The sequence below is a fragment of the Rhineura floridana genome, chromosome 3 (assembly GCF_030035675.1).
Source record: "Rhineura floridana isolate rRhiFlo1 chromosome 3, rRhiFlo1.hap2, whole genome shotgun sequence".
NCBI lineage: Eukaryota > Metazoa > Chordata > Lepidosauria > Squamata > Rhineuridae > Rhineura > Rhineura floridana.
The window spans coordinates 43,653,618-43,669,839 of NC_084482.1; the positions used below are offsets into that span (position 1 = coordinate 43,653,618).

At 43.5% G+C, this 16,222-nt stretch overlaps 1 protein-coding gene across 7 annotated transcripts in view; it reads left to right on the forward strand.

Annotated features, from left to right (window-relative positions):
- CEP112 (centrosomal protein 112) overlaps positions 1–16,222 on the forward strand; it is a 433,937-nt gene that overhangs the window by 182,211 nt on the left and 235,504 nt on the right. For all 7 annotated transcript variants that reach the window (XM_061615587.1, XM_061615581.1, XM_061615583.1 and 4 more), the window contains one exon: positions 12,951–13,086. In XM_061615587.1, coding sequence (XP_061471571.1) covers positions 12,951–13,086 — 136 coding nt within the window. The remainder of the gene's footprint in view (positions 1–12,950; positions 13,087–16,222) is intronic.

Below are 16,222 nucleotides of genomic sequence, written 5' to 3' on the forward strand. Positions count from 1 at the left end.
TTTTTGTGAATACACTTAGTTGAAGATTAGGGCTTGATAGGGCTTCCATTTTTAACCTTGCCACTTTAATAGGACTTGTATAGCACTTAGGAAAGTGTGCCATCACACAAGTGCAGAGTGCCATTGTCTTCTCACTCAAAACCATGAATTATTATTTGCAAATCTATGGAAAGGGGAAGGGGTTCCATGTAAGATGGTCCAAGTGTGATTTTCAGACAAGATTGACTTCATATATCTTTATAAACTGATGCTCTTACACATAACTGATTACTCTTACACATTCATTGCCAAAAAACTAAACAAACACACACAAACTTTTAAAATGTGAGGAACATTTGTTTCCAGTTGTTTGATTTTCTTTCCCACAAAAATTAATTTAACTTTTCATTATCCAAAACACTTTTTTCTCTGAATTAAAATAACAAAGGATCCCAACCAATAGACAAAAAAAGGTTGTTTCATTTGAGCCAAAGCACAGCAGAAAATATTTGCAGTGCATGGCTCATGAAATAATAATCTCTGTTCATGTGCAAAATACAGCACACCAGAGTAATCACAGTCAGCTTCTATCTGAGATTAGGGAGAATATCTTCCAGGTTTGGGGAATCAGTGTGATATCCAGACAGGCCTACAGCCCAAACTTTTCATTTTAGAAATTCATCAACATGCCTCAAAAAGCAAGCAAAGAAAATAGTGGCAAGCATTTTCTTCAATTCTGTGTTCAAAATATTCTGAATTTTAAGCTAGGGGAGAGAATTATTGGAAGAAGGGGGAGAGAATTGTTGGAAGAAGATCCACACACGTTTTCTGGAAATAATCTGGAAAATACTCTGGAATTGCATGTGGCTCAAAACAACCTGCTGTGCCCTGCTCCATTTTTGACTGAATGCAGGGAAATGGTTCATACACATTTTGTTGCAACGTGTACACAAGCCATTCACTAATTCTCCCAATCCAATTCATAAAAAAGCAAAATGATTAAGTAAAAGAACAGATGCTTATTATAGAAAAAGGTTCAGAGCATGTTTACTGTTGTATACTCTCTCTCCACAGAAAGGTCACAAAACAAATGCTAAACAAAATTTTAAAAGTATGAAACACTACCTGTTGCTCCTCTGGTTACCATAACATACTGTAATATGTGATCAGATACAGCTTTCAAGGAATCAGCTTTGAGCATGCTCAGCATGTCCCTCCTCTGTGTTATAATGTGGCTGGATTGCCTTTTTCTTGTAATGCAAACTGTTGCTGAGCCCTAGTGGGTTTGTTTAAAAAGTTTGTTGGTCTTTGATAAAGCATATTTGTCCTTGAAGTAGACTGCAGATAAATTTTCTGCTTGAGAAACTTGTAACTCTTATCCTATGTTGGCAGGTTTGTAAACCATTCAAGCATAAATCCATTCTGATTATGAGATGCTTTAGTGTGAAGAGAGAAGGCTGGCATGATCGGCTACTTGGTATTTAATAGGAACCTGTGGAACTAAAACTGAGTTAGTCACAATGTATATGTCCTTATTGTGCCTTGTGGTGTTTTAAATTTGAAATAAGTGATATCTAATAGCAAGTAGTTCCTGAGGTTTTTTTTAAGAAATCTGGAATAATTCTGTTAATTGATTTGCCATTTAGCTTATATACAAAGCTACTGTTGAGCTATGTTGGTTATTATAAGTAATAGTGAGCTACAAATATGTTTTGAGACTCATTCATCATCATTCATCATTGGCAATCACTCGTGGCTGAGTAAGATTGTCTTCCAGGGTAAGGTCTTTAACAGTGGGTCCGTAAGTGACTGTAGAGGCCAATTCTGGATCCACACAGCCTCCCACAGTGAGGACATAGGTTTCCAGATGGAAGATGGTCACGATGAGGATTTGCTTGACGTGCCTTCTGCTTAGCTTGTTTGTCCCTTTCGCGCTGTACTCGTGCTTTTTCAAAGTCCATGGCACCTTTGATAATGGCCGACCTCCAATTGGGATGCTCATGGGCCAAAGCTTTCCAGGTCTCGATGCTCATGTTACATTTTTTTAGATTAGCTGTAAGAACTCTTTTGTTGTCCACCGATATTCCGTTTTCCATCCTTAAGTTGGGAGTAAAGTAGCTGCTTTGGAAGACTGATCAGGCATTCAAACAACATGGCCGGTCCAGCGAAATTGATGTTGGAGGATCATTGTTTCAACACTGGTAGTCTTTGCTTCTTCCAATATGCTAACATTAGTCCGCCTATCTTCCCAAGTAATTTGCAGAATTTTCCGGAGGCAGCGTTGGTGAAATCTTTCAAGAAGTTGGGAATGGCGTTTATAGATGGTCCATGTTTCACAGGCGTACAGTAAGGTTGGTAGTACAATGGCTTTGTAAATAAGCATTTTGGTCTCTCTGCGAATATCCCGATCCTCAAACACTCTATGCTTCATTCGGGAGAATGCGGCACTTGCAGAGCTCGGACAATGCTGAATTTCAGCATTGATGTCAGCTTTTACAGAGAGATGGCTGCCAAGATAGGAAAAGTGATCAACATTCTCCAGCATTGCACCATTAAGCTGGATTGATGGTGCTACAGAGGGATTGGTTCGCACCTGTTGATGAAGCGCTTTGGTTTTTTTGATGTTAAGCGAGAGCCCAAGCTTTTCATATGCTTCTGCAAAGACATTTAGGATAGTTTGAAGATTTTCCTCTGAATGTGCGCAGACTACATTATCATCGGCATATTGAAGTTCTACAACAGAAGTTATAATTACCTGACTTTTTGCTTTCAGCCTACTGAGATTAAAAAGCTTTCCATCTGTTCAATATGTGATTTCCACACCAGTGGGAAGTTTCCCCTCAACAAGGTGTGGAATCATGGCAAAGAAAATAGCAAATAAGGTCGGAGCAATGATGCATCCCTGTTTGACACCTTTTCCCACTTTGAATGGATCACTTTGAGAGCCATTGTTATCTAAAATTGTCGCCTTCATGTTGTCATGGAGGAGTCACAAAATATTCACAAATTTATCAGGGCATCCAATTTTCAGAAGGATGGTCCAGAGAGCAGTTCGATTTACAGTATCAAAGGCCTTAGTCAGATCAATAAATGCCATATACAGAGGTCGGTTTTGCTCCCTGTGTTTTTCTTGAAGCTGTCGTGCAGTGAAAATCATGTCCACTGTCCCCCTGGAAGGATGGAAACCATTTTGGGATTCAGGGAGTGTCATGGTCTCGCACTCCCTCAGGGCACGGATACCATGCTTCAGATCCAATTCCCACCCTTAGGGCAATTGTTCTGGAACCCAATCACCAAATTCCCCTTGCCAAGTTTGTGCAAACCAACACCAACCCTGCAAGGTAGAAGATAGGCTGCCACCACCCTTTCACTGGTTCAGCTCAGAGCTAGGGGAACTCAGAGCCCAGAAAATAGGTAAACCAAGGTTCAATAAGACAAGAGCCAAACTTACACTCCTTGTCAAGAAACCTCTGGTAAAAAACCCCAAATAAATTTAGGCTTATCTTCCTTATCCTCGGTAGTTTTGTAGTCGAATGGTCAAGGTGCTGGATTCAGAACCACCCTTACCCTCAATGAACACACCAGGTTAAATAGAGGTAGCTTTATTAAAAAATATACAAGTGCACATTAAAATATAGCAGCAAAACAATTCCTCAAAACCACACACCCAATCAGGGGTTTAGGTATACATAAGAGAGTTCACACACACCACCAGAAAATAACAACCTAGCTAGCCTGTCTACTACTTAGGAGGTAGTTGGTTGTAATCTCATCTCTCCTCAGAGAGAATAGCATCAGGTACAAAGCAATGGAACCCTACGTAGGTAGCCACCAGCAAGATGGACACCCATAGGCGTCATCCAGGGAAACCTTTCAGAGGGAACCTCTCCAAGGAACAAAGGCTATGGGTCTCAAACCCTATACTTAAGGAAAAAGAAACCCAATGGTCCAGAATTAATTAACCAATCAGGGGCTTTCTGATGTGATCCCTTCTCAATGCTTCTTCACTTTTTCGCGCCTTGCAGGCCCCCCTCCCAACTGTGTTCTTAACCTTCACAGGCCTGCATGTCCTTGAGTACCAGGCTCTCACTGATTAGCACATATAACCAGGTGTTTCTATTCAGGCCTCCCTAACTGTCTTCAGCTGGAAACGAAACTTAACATTTTTGCCTTTCCAGAGGCCTGTCTTCTGACAAGATGTAACTCCCAGAATTCTTTGTACTGAGCCATGATATTAGAAATTAAATTTAACAATTCATAGAAATATACAAGTTCATGACAGGGAGGATATCTTCTGAGATCAGTAGGAGGCGATTTGTGAGGATCCTTGCAAGGATTTTACCTGAGGTAGCTAGAAGAGAGATGCCTCAGTAGTTCCCACAATCTGTTCTATCACCCTTCTTGAAAAAAGTGATAATTATGGCATCCCTAAAGTCTTCTTCTTCTTCTTCTTCTTCTTCAAGTCTATTACAGTTTTGAGAATATTAGTACAATAATACCTTAGTTAAAGAATCTTTCAGGAAATAAGCTTCCTTTAAGGAAGGCTTTTTTAAAGGTCAAACTGACCAGCTTTGCTTTGCTAGGGATAAATTTTCAAGCCTGTACCTTTGTTTTAAGGTGAAACTTACTAATTTGTTTCTTTACTTTGGTATGGATAAACTTTCAAGCCTGTGCCTTTGCATTAAGGTGAAAATGACTGGCCTGTGCCTTGGCTTTGCTAGGGTGAAACTGAGAAGCATGAGTGTTTGCTTTGCATTAGAGATCTCTTGCTTTCTCCCAGGGCTGGGGAGGGAAGGATCCAATGTGATTCAGAGGAGGAGAAAAAGGGGAGTGGGAAGGAGGGGTAGGGGGTAGGTGCCCAGTAGGCACCCTTTAAAGCCCCTGTTGAAGCTGCTGCCACCATCTATGAGTGGGTGTAGGAATCTATCTCTATACTTTCCATGTTAACCTACCTCTGGTACCAAAGCTTCTGTTAAAAAAGTAATATCCAGGAATGCATCTACTTTGTTAACTGAGGTATTACTGTATATAAGTCATTGGACAACCAATAGTTTCACTTGATCTCATTTTGAATATTTTGGTATTATCTGTTCTGTACAAAATGTTTTTATATGTTGCAAGAGAGAAGAAAGGAAAATAATTGATTAAATGGTTAAATATTTAGAATACATATTCTTACTTCATTAAGTGTTCTTTCTTTCTTAAGAGTTATTCATAGTCCTCCTTCAAAATTGGAGCCAAAGAATAAGTTCATGCTTTTAGTATTCATGCCAGGTCAGCTTTTAGGGGATTTGAGTACTGTTAGTGTATTGAAATGGGCACCATAAAAAGTATTATGTGGGGGGGGAGAGATGGATATTTCAATGCTTCATGGAAACTGCACTTCTCAATATCCTGGAGGGGAAAAAAGTTAATCTGTTCTTATATTTGTGAACTACAATCTATTGCTGTAAATGTAGAACTGGCTTTTGCCCCCAGGAAAATAAATGAAAACTGGTTCCTGGTTGACAATTTTTCATGGGATTAATGTACGAAATACAAGTGTATATATAAGATTCCTAAAGATCAGCTGATTTCAGCATCTTATACCCTCACTTCCTTTCATTTCAATTTCATCAATTTATGAATACAATTATTTAGATAACTAAGAGAATACATCAATCAACAGTGCGAGAAGAAAAACTTACTTTGCATTTTACAAGGTCAATAGCAATAAATGTTATGAATTTATCAGTTCACCAGCAGTTTGTGTTTGCCTCTCATACAATCTACTGGAATTTATGGGAGGCATAATACCATCTATCCGTGTTTTATTTTTATTTGTTTTCTCTTGAGTTGTAAGAAAGATGATGTCTTTCAGCTCTGCCCACTACATACTTTCCTAAACAAAGCACAGACAACCTAGATAACAGAGTGAGATAAATAAATCTGATATAGAGCAAGCTACATTTTCATGTTTGGTAACTGAGGATGTAATCCAAACCCTGGTCATACAGTACTTAACAAAATACTTAACAAATGGGGGGGCACACTGCCTTGGGCCAGTCACTGCCTCTCAGCCTCAGAGGAAGGCAATGGTAAAAACCCCTCTGAATACCATTTACCATGAAAACCATATTCAAAGGGTCACCATAAGTCCAGTCGACTTGAAGGCAGTCCATTTCCATTTTCAAACATGATTGCACAGAAATAAATCCCATTGAACTCAAAAAGTATACAAATGATCAAACTTACCCTCCCTTTTCCTCCCTCCTATCCCCTCCCTCTTGCCCCTTCCCTCCCCCCCTCTTGCCCCTTCCCTCCCCCCCTCTTGCCCCTTCCCTCCCCCCCTCTTGCCCCTCCCCTCCCCCTTCCTTTGCCCCTCCCTACCCATCCCCATCCCCTTCCAATCCCCTCCTCCCCCTCCCCTTCCTCCTCCCCATGGTCAGTTTTAGCTATCTTAAGCATGATTGCATGGAAGTAAATACCATTGAACTCTGTAAACATGCAAATTATCAAACCTGCCCTCCCTCTCCCTTTGCCCCCCTCCAATATGCTCCTTCCCCCTCCCCTTCCTCCTCCCCCATGGTCAGTTTTTCCTATCCTAACCATGATTGCATAGGAGTAAATCCCATTGAACTCAATAAGCATGCAAATGATCAGACCTGCTTTTCCCTTCCTTCACCTCTCCTCTCCCTTCTTCCTCCCCTCCCCTCTTCCTCCCCTCCCCTCTTCCTTCTTCCTCCTCCCCTGCCCACTCCAGCCCTGCCTTCCTCCACCTGGTCAGTTTTACCTATCCTAAGCATGATTGCACAGGAGTAAATCGCACCAGACTCAATAAACATGCAAATGATCAAACCTGTCCTTCTCCTCCCCTTCCCCCTCTTGCCTGCTCCCATCCCAGTTCTCCCCTCTGCTTTTCCTCCCCTCCCTCCTCCTCCTCCCCTTTCTATCCTCTGTGGTCAGTTTCACCTATCCTAAGCATGATTGCAGGGGAGTAAATCCCACTGAACTCAATAAGCGTATGAATGATCAATCCATTCTCAGCAAACTTGGACAGGATCCCATTTCTTACCTCCCGGATTAAAAAGCAGGGAAATTCACGAATAGGCAAAAAACCTTGCGGTTTAAGAACGTACCTATAGCCCACAGCTATTTCTATAAAACTTTAAAAAGCAGGGAAATTGGGCAGCTATAGTGAATGCACCAGGGGAGCAGGAGACCTGACCTCCTCTCTGAGATACTGTACTGCCCTACAAATTGGTCAAAATGCAAACACCGTTTGGGTTGGTCTTTCACTGTCCAATCCACTTGCTGTGTAGCTTGGAAGAATTTGATAACGTGCCTCTGAGCATATGGTGAATGGTGGCAATGCCTGCACTCAGCCCAAATAATAGAAAAAAGACATGTGCTATGCTGATCTTGTTTTAGCAGGGAGGAAGCAACATTATTAAGACAGTTGATATAGTTCAGGTGGTCACTTTAAATATGTCTGATTTACTTTGCAATTTTTGTGCAATATGCTAAGAACCTGTACGTAATTCTGAAAAGACTATATTATGGTCAGTTGTGATACTTCAGTTTCTAATGCATCTGAAAACTGCATTTTTAGTCTTTTAAAGTTAGTGTTTACAGTTTGACTTTAACATAAAGTGACTTGGGATAATCACACACTTTTGAAGCATAAATTGTTCACCCATGCAAATGCTGAATTGGTATAATAAATGTGCATTAAGGGTTTTCACTAAATTGACTTGAGAAGTTCCCAATGTGTGTCATGTTTTCCATACTTAATAATCTGACATATACCAGGCAGCAAGTAATCCTCTTTCTATCTTAGAAGAGATGGTGGAGGGGATAAACTTCTGTTGATGTGTTAATGTGGGAATATACTGTAATAACAGGCATATGCTGCAGATGTTTTCTAGATTGTCTTTGGATGATGCATTAACGTTATTTAATGGAAGGCTCTGTGTGGCCCAATAAAGCTGTATTATTTCAGCTTCTTTGCCATAGTGAGGACTTTGATGATGGAATAACTTACATGAGAGCCTAGTCCTATGTTTAGACTCTCTTTGTTCAATGACTGTGAAAATTATCATTATTCTCTCCTTCAAAGTATTGTTGTTGTTGTTATATGCCTTCAAGTCGATCACGACTTATGGCGACCCTTGAACCAGTGACCTCCAATAGCATCTGTCAGGAACCACCAAGTTCAAATTTTGTACGTTCAGGTCTGGCTTCCTTTATGGAATCAATACATCTCTTGTTTGGCCTTCCTGTTTTTCTTCTCCCTTCTGGCGGCGGAGTAGGAGGTTGTGGAGTTGGAGCTCCTCCGACGTTTATTAATTACCATCTTAAAACCATCTTAAAACGACTTTTAAAACATCCTAACATCTTAAACATCCCTGGATTGTTGCAGGAGGTGAGCTAGAAATGGTCTCCCTCCCTTTGATACTATACCGGTTGCTACGTGTTCCTTCTCGTTGCCGCTGTGGTCGTGCTTCCATCTTGGTGTGGGCTGGCTCCTCCGGCGTTGCGGCTACTCTGGCCCGGGGGCTTGCTGCGGCCTACGGCTGCTGCTGTGTTTTTGCTGTGGCTCGCCGCCCCTTTGTCGCTTGCTGCTGTGGTCGGGACGCCGTTGCCGTCATGTGTGACCTACGTCATTTTGTGTCACCGCGGCCCCTGTTTGCTTGCTTGTTGTTGGGGGTTGTGCTGCCCCGGGGCCTGTTGTTTCTCTTTCGCCGCGGCCGTGCCCTGCCTGCCTGCTTGCCTGGGCTTCCTGCTCGTGCGTTGTGGCTGCCATCGCGGGTTGGCCGCTACTGGGGCATCGGGGCGTTGCTGTGTTGCTGTCGCCGTGCCGCTTGCCGTTTGCCTGTTGCCTGACGCCATCGTTGCAGCGGTGGGCCGTCCTGATCCTGGGGTGCGCTGTTGGTGGGACGCTGTTTATATCGCCATCGTGCTGTCGTCGTTGCCATTACTTGCCCGCCCAGGTTGGCTAGGACCTTATCGCCGCGACTCGGACCAAGTATTCCACAGTTAATACAGCTTCAATGCTTCTGCTCTGATTTATCATTGCGGCCGGCTGCAACTACCATTCTGGCCGGCTATCACAACCCGGTTCTTGTTTTATATTGGTGTATGTATGGATGTATAGTTGTATGAATGTGCGTGTGTGTATGAATGTGAATTGGATTGAAATGTATTGATTTAGTTGAATTGTATTGATTTAGTTAATTAACTTAATTTGATGTAAATTGATTGGTTTAATTGATTAATTAACTTAATTTGATGTAATTTAATTGGTTTAATTAATTAATTAATTGGTTTAATTAATTTGTTTTAAATTGGTAAATACTACTGCTATAGGGTACGGAGGCGGGTCTCCGGACGAATTTTATTAGGGTGGGTGGCCTGCTGATAAGCAGATAAAGATAGAGGCATGTGCAAGCCGGAGAGGGAGGTGGGGGGCCAAGTTATAGGAAGTTTGGGCGGCAGGCGCCGGAAGGGTGCTGCTAGCAGGCCACGCCGGAATAGGGGAACACGGGACAGATGCATTATATCCATCCCATGTTCCGGGTCTGCTCAGAACCAGATGAAAACTGGGGGACGCAAGGTTCCTACCGACCTTCGACTGCTGTTATATAATGCCAGGTCTGTGGCTCAGAAAACCTCGCTCATCCATGATATGATCTTGGATGGGCGCGCAGACCTGGCATGTATTACGGAAACTTGGCTGGACGAAGCCTCTGCTCCAATTCTTGAGGCCATGTGTCCGCCAGGTTTCCGTTACGCACAGCAGCCGAGGGTGGGAAGGCGGGGAGGGGGTGTGGCAGTCATCTATCGAGAGTCCTTGGTTTTTGCCAGACCTCCCCTCCATAGGACTCAATTTGTTGATTGTATGTACTGGAGGTTGGGCCGGAAGGGCAGTTTAGGGATCTTGCTGGTGTACCGCCCACCCCGCTGCACGGCAGATTCCCTGGCCGAGGTGCTGGAGGTGGTCTCGTCTGTACGGGCATTGTCCCCAGAGCTGTTGGTTGTGGGTGACTTTAACGTGCATGCCGAGGCCGCTCTCATAGGAGCCCCTCGGGATTTCCTGGAAACCATGGCTTCCTGGGAACTGTACCTAAGTAATACTGGGCCCACCCATGTAGCCGGTCATGGTCTCGACCTAGTATTTGTCCTGGGAGAGGAGAGAAGTGGTCTGAAGTTGGGAGTGATTCTTGCCACTCCTGTGTCATGGTCAGACCACTACCTGGTAAATATGGACTTCTCGTTGCCATGCCCCCTCCGCAGGGGTGAAGGACCTATTAAAATGGTCCGCCCCAGACGCCTGATAGATCCGGATGGATTCCTGACTGCGCTTGGGGAATTGGAACCTGCTGAAGGTCGCCCGGTCGAAACCCTGGTGAAGGAGTGGAACGTGGGGATCACCAGGGCATTAGACCGGGTGGCTCCGAAACGTCCTCTCCCCCTGAATAGAACTCAGCTAGCACCATGGTATACACCACGGTTGCGTAGTCTGAGACAGGAGGTGAGACGACTAGAGCGCCGGTGGCGGAAATCCCGCTCCGAAGATGTCCGGACACAGGTTAGAGCAGCAGTAGCTGCTTACCAAGTGGCAATAAAGGTAGGAAAGAAGGCTTTCTTTGCTGCCTCTATTGCGTCTGCGGAGTGCTGTCCCAGGAGGCTGTTCCAGGTGGTCCGAAGTCTGGTCGGTCCAGTTGCTCAGGAACCCTTGGAACAGTCAAAGGCCTCCTGTGACTTATTAGCAAAACACTTCGCCGATAAAATCGAACACTTACGGAGCTCGATCCCGTGCACCGTGGACACAGTGGATGAACCAGAGTTGGCCAGTTGCATGCCGGTAAATTGGGATCGGTTTCGGCTTCTCCCTTCTGAGGAAGTGGACAAGGTGCTTTCATCTGTGAAGCCAACCACTTGTCTTACTGATCCTTGCCCTTCGTGGCTCCTTGTGAGCTGCAGAGAGAAATTGGGCGAGGGGATCAAAGCGGTGGTAAACGCATCCTTGAAAGAGGGTGTGATGCCATCAGCCTTCAAGGAGGCAATTGTAAAGCCCATCTTAAAGAAGCCCTCCTTGGATCCCCAAGTATTCGATAACTTCCGCCCAATTTTGAATCTGCCATTTCTGGGCAAGGTCATTGAGCGAGTGGTGGCCAACCAGTTGTCAGCACACTTGGATGAAACGGATTATTTGGATCCATACCAATCGGGTTTCAGGACTGGTCACGGAACTGAAACAGCCTTGGTCGCTCTGGTAGATGATTTGAGGAGGGCATTAGATAGGGGAGAATCCACCTTTCTTGTCCTCCTCGATCTCTCAGCGGCTTTTGATACTGTCAACCACAGTATCCTTCTGCTTCGCCTGGAGGGATTGGGAATTGGAGGCACTGTATTACAGTGGTTCCATTCCTTTCTCTCCGATAGGTACCAGCAGGTAGCGTTGGGGGAGGAGGTATCAGACCCTTGGCCTCTCAATTGTGGTGTGCCACAGGGCTCTATCCTCCCTCCCATGCTATTTAACATCTATATGAAGCCGCTGGGGGCAATCATCAGGAGATTTGGGCTGCAGTGTCATCAATATGCGGATGACACTCAGCTCTATCTCTCGTTTAAATCTTCACCAGAGTTGGCTGTGGAGACCTTGTCCAAGTGCCTGGAATCCGTGAGTGGATGGATGGGAAGGAACAAGCTGAAGTTGAACCCTGATAAGACCGAGGTACTACTTGTGGGGGACAAGAGAAGGTTGGGCGACATTGACCTGAAGTTCAACGGGGTGAGTCTACCCCTAAAGGACCAGGTCCGCAGCCTTGGGGTTGTGCTTGATTCCAGGCTGTCCATGGAGGCTCAGATTTCGGCAGTGAGCCGGGCAGCCTGGTACCAACTACACCTCATACGAAGGCTGCAACCCTACCTTCCTGTTCACCAGCTCCCACTGGTGCTACACGCCCTGGTCACCTCTCGTTTGGACTACTGTAATGCGCTCTACGTGGGGATACCCTTGAAAACTGTCCAGAAATTACAACTGATACAAAATGCGGCGGCTCAACTACTTACGAATAGTCGCCGCCGAGATCACATCACACCAGTGTTGTTCGACCTACACTGGCTACCAGTTGTTTTCCGAGCCCAATTCAAGGTGTTGGTATTGACCTTTAAATCCCTACACGGCTCCGGCCCAGTTTATCTCACGGAGCGCCTTCAACGCCACCAATTATGCCGCCCGACAAGATCGGCCACACAGGGCCTTCTCTCAGTCCCGCCAACAAAAACAGCCAGATTGGCGGGTACCAGAGAGAGGGCATTCTCAGTGGCGGCCCCCACTCTTTGGAACTCCCTCCCACAAGATCTCCGGCACGCCTCTTCTTTAAATGTGTTTCGGAAAGCCTTAAAGACCTGGCTCTTTCAGCAGGCCTTCGGGGTATCTGGGGAGGGTTAATTGTTATAACTGAAATGCCTCCTGCCCAGTTTTAATATTGTTGCTGCAGATGTGTTGTTTTTATATTGTATTACTGTATTTTATCAATTGTATTTTAACAATTTTGTAAGTCGCCTAGAGTGGCCATTGGCCAGATAGGCGACGAAGAAATTAAATTTATTATTATTATTATTATTATTATTATTTTTCTCAGCATAATTGTCTTTTCTAGTGAATCATGTCTTCTCATGATATGTCCAAAGTATGATAACCTCAGTTTCATCATTTTAGCTTTTAGCGATTGTTCTGGTTTAATTTGTTCTAACTCCCAATTATTTGTCTTTTTCATGGTCCATGGTATGTGCAAAGCTCTTCTCCAACACCACATTTCAAATGAGTTGATTTTCTTTTATAAATTTAGTATAGCCATGGACAGGAAATTGAAACTTGAATACTATTTTAAATGGATAGAGTTAAAGGCATGTCTTTTACACCAGCACATATGTTCTTTTATTTGATACTTGAACTATGAAAAATTTCTGTGACTTTCTAGGGAGAAGGAGGAGCATCTGACTCGGGTGATGGAGGTACAGAGGCTGCAGGCCCAGCAGGCTGATGCAGCCCTAGAGGAGTTTAAGCGGCAGGTGGAGCTGAACTCAGAAAAAGTCTACACTGAAATGAAAGAGCAGGTGAAGAGGTCACAATGCCAGCCTTTCTGCAACTATCTTGTCTCAGTGGGATGGCATGTTCTCATCTTATATTGCCAGAAAATACTTCACTTGATAGTGGTACATCAATATCTTTCACAATGTAGTGGATTTGCTGGCAAGTCAGAAAAAAGGATGTTAAGTAGTTGATTCATCTTTATAACAAAGGCTGGATTGGCATTGCTGTAAAGCTATCTGTAGTAGTATTACTGATTAGGGTTCTTCCAGGAGTTCAATAATAAAATATGATGTAATCCAGAACAGTGTATAAACTTTCTCCCATTTTTCACAACTCTATTTTAATGAAAAATTCCCTTTGAATTTATCTAGCCAATTTCATGGTTACTGTAATGTGCAAGCCCTGCATGATAGCAAACCCTTTCTCTTCACTTCATTACTTAAGCCACTAATATTTAATTTCAGTCTTGCTGAGCAGGTAAGGCACAATATTTCCTCTAAAGGAGTCATGAGTATCTCTTGGATGCTGTGGCACAATAACTCTCTAGAGCAAATGAAAAAAAATGGGAAGAGGGCCATGTAAGCATGGTAAAAAGTTTCAGATATATTTGTAAAAGGAAAGAAAAATTTTGTGTTTTAAGGCTCCATTTTCTGAGTGAGTTTGTGGGGACCCTGTACCACTGGGGGAATTTGCCAGCCAACTTCTTATAGGCCACTTGGCACATAGGGGCACAGAAACAGAATTATAAGTGATGGGCAGGAGAGAAATGAAAAACAGGAGTGCAATTATTTCAATAAAGTTAATATTGGTATAACTATATTTATATACATTAATATTCCAGAAAAGGCACAATATCTGGCCAGATTTATATGTTCAGTGGTTCATTGGCTCTGAATGTCTATACAGCCACTGGCATACCTGCAATCTGGCAGAGATTGCACAAAAGTGTACAAAAGCACAGGACGCCTATACAAGCCTGTTATGGTTTTATGCGGTCCCAACAGATCTTTTGAGCTGCCCCAGTTGTGCTGTCATTGTGGTTATGTATAAACCTTCTTCTGTTCCTTGGGTCCTTTGCAATGTACTCCTCAACCTGGCACCCCAGAGGGTCATTTGGAAAACTGGATTAGATGGGAATACAGGTATTCCAGGTCTACTGCTTGAATTAAGTCCATCCCACAATGCACTATTTGTCAATAGCTTGACACTGTTGAGTGAGCGATAGAAATTCCTTAATAACGATTAGAATACTTTTAAAAAGTAGCTTTATCAAAAGTAATCGACCATTAGCAACGTAATAAAAATCCAACAGTGGAACACAAAGGTTTATTAACCAAAAGGTTAGGTTGTTTAACATACACCAAGCAGGGCCAGCACCAGGCATACCTGGCCTTGGGCACCAGCCTATCTTGGGCCCATGGCACTGTAGCTCAACCCCTCCATACAAGCGGCGCAGGGCTAATAAACCACCTGCACATCCCACCCATCCTTATACTCCCTGTAAATGACTTGCGTGCTCTGTGTGCATGCCTGCCATCAATCAATATGGCGGTGGGGCAGGGGTCAGCCCCTTAGGGAAGCCTCCGCTACCATCTTGGCAGCGTGCACACTGCACTCACAGGGATGAGAGAGGTAGGTGGGGTGTACATGCGGTCTTATGGAAGCCTACATTGACTGTATGGGGGAGAGGTGCCTAGGAGCTCCCTCTCCGCAGTCTGCAGCAGGGTCAGAGGCCAATGCTGCTGAGGATTGCAGAATGGGAGTGCTACCCTCCCACTCTAAGAAGGGTCCCCTCAGGGTCCCCTGTGGGCCATATGGACCCATGGCCAGGGCTCAACCTAGCTGCCCCCAGTCGCTGGCCCTGACATCAAGTCTTGCAATCAAAGAAATAAAAAGCAAAACGTGGTTGCTAAATGAATATTTGACTAAAACAACAGGGAAGCATCAAAAAGCAGAGGCAAAATCCAAGATGCCAGGGTAAAGCAAAAAGGAGAATACAGCCTGAATATAAACTGTTCAAATGTTTATTCAAGCCTGATGCTTTTTGGGTCAACAGGACCCCTCCTCAAGGGCAATTATAATAAATTGAAAGCTAAATTAAACACCATAGGACAGTAAATCCTTAAAGGTTAAGTAACTACAAAATCAACAATATGTATTGTTAGATATACCTTAGATGTCAACACACTGAGAAATGCTAATCACACAAATTATGCAACACAGAGGGGACAACTCAAAAAGGTTTTAAAAAGAACAACAAAAATGGTTACCTTCAAAACCTTGACAAGTACTCCTTTTGAAATATCTAGGTGAAGCATTAACAAACTTCCAAGTTCAAGGAGCTTAAAAAGAGATTCTTTCTTATAAGCCTTAAAAGCTAACCCAGGTGGCCCAATTTTAGTAATGCTGAAAGACACCATGAGCCAAAGCTAATTTGGACAGAAAGGTAAGGCATACTCATGAGTAAAAATATAATACATTCAAGATAGGTTTACCCTTAAGGCACTTTTCAATAGTCATGCTAATAGGATGATAATCAGTTTAGGTAAATTCTAGTATTATATCATTTCTGTTTCACTTTCCAATGCCTATGCACCACCCAGGGCGGCTTGAAACAATTTAATATAACAATATCATAAAATACAATAAAATATATTAAAATAAAGCAATAAAAATGTAAGCTACATAACATTACAAATGCAACAGAAGCAGAGACCACAGACTTTTACAGATGATACTTAGCAGGCAAAAGCCTGTTAGAATAAATAATGTCTTTATCAACCAGTGAAAGACTGCCAGAGGGGAGCATCCACCTTCATGGGGCAAGGTGTTCCACACTGTTGGTGCAGCCACTGAAAAGGTCATATCTCTTCTTGCCATCAATTGTGTTTCCATCCTTGGTGATTTTAGGGCAGGATGGTATGGGAAGAGATAATTTATCGGGTATGTTGGACCCAAACCATTTTAAGCTTTGAAGGTGACTCGAATATGTTTGACCTGTGCCCAGAAGCAAATTGACAACCATTACAGATTATATAGGTTAAGTGTAATATGGTCCCGTGTATCTGTGCCCACTAATATCTCAGCTGTCACCTTTTGAACCAACTGCAGCTTAGAATACTCTTCAAAAGTTAGCCTCACATAGAGCACATTGCAGTA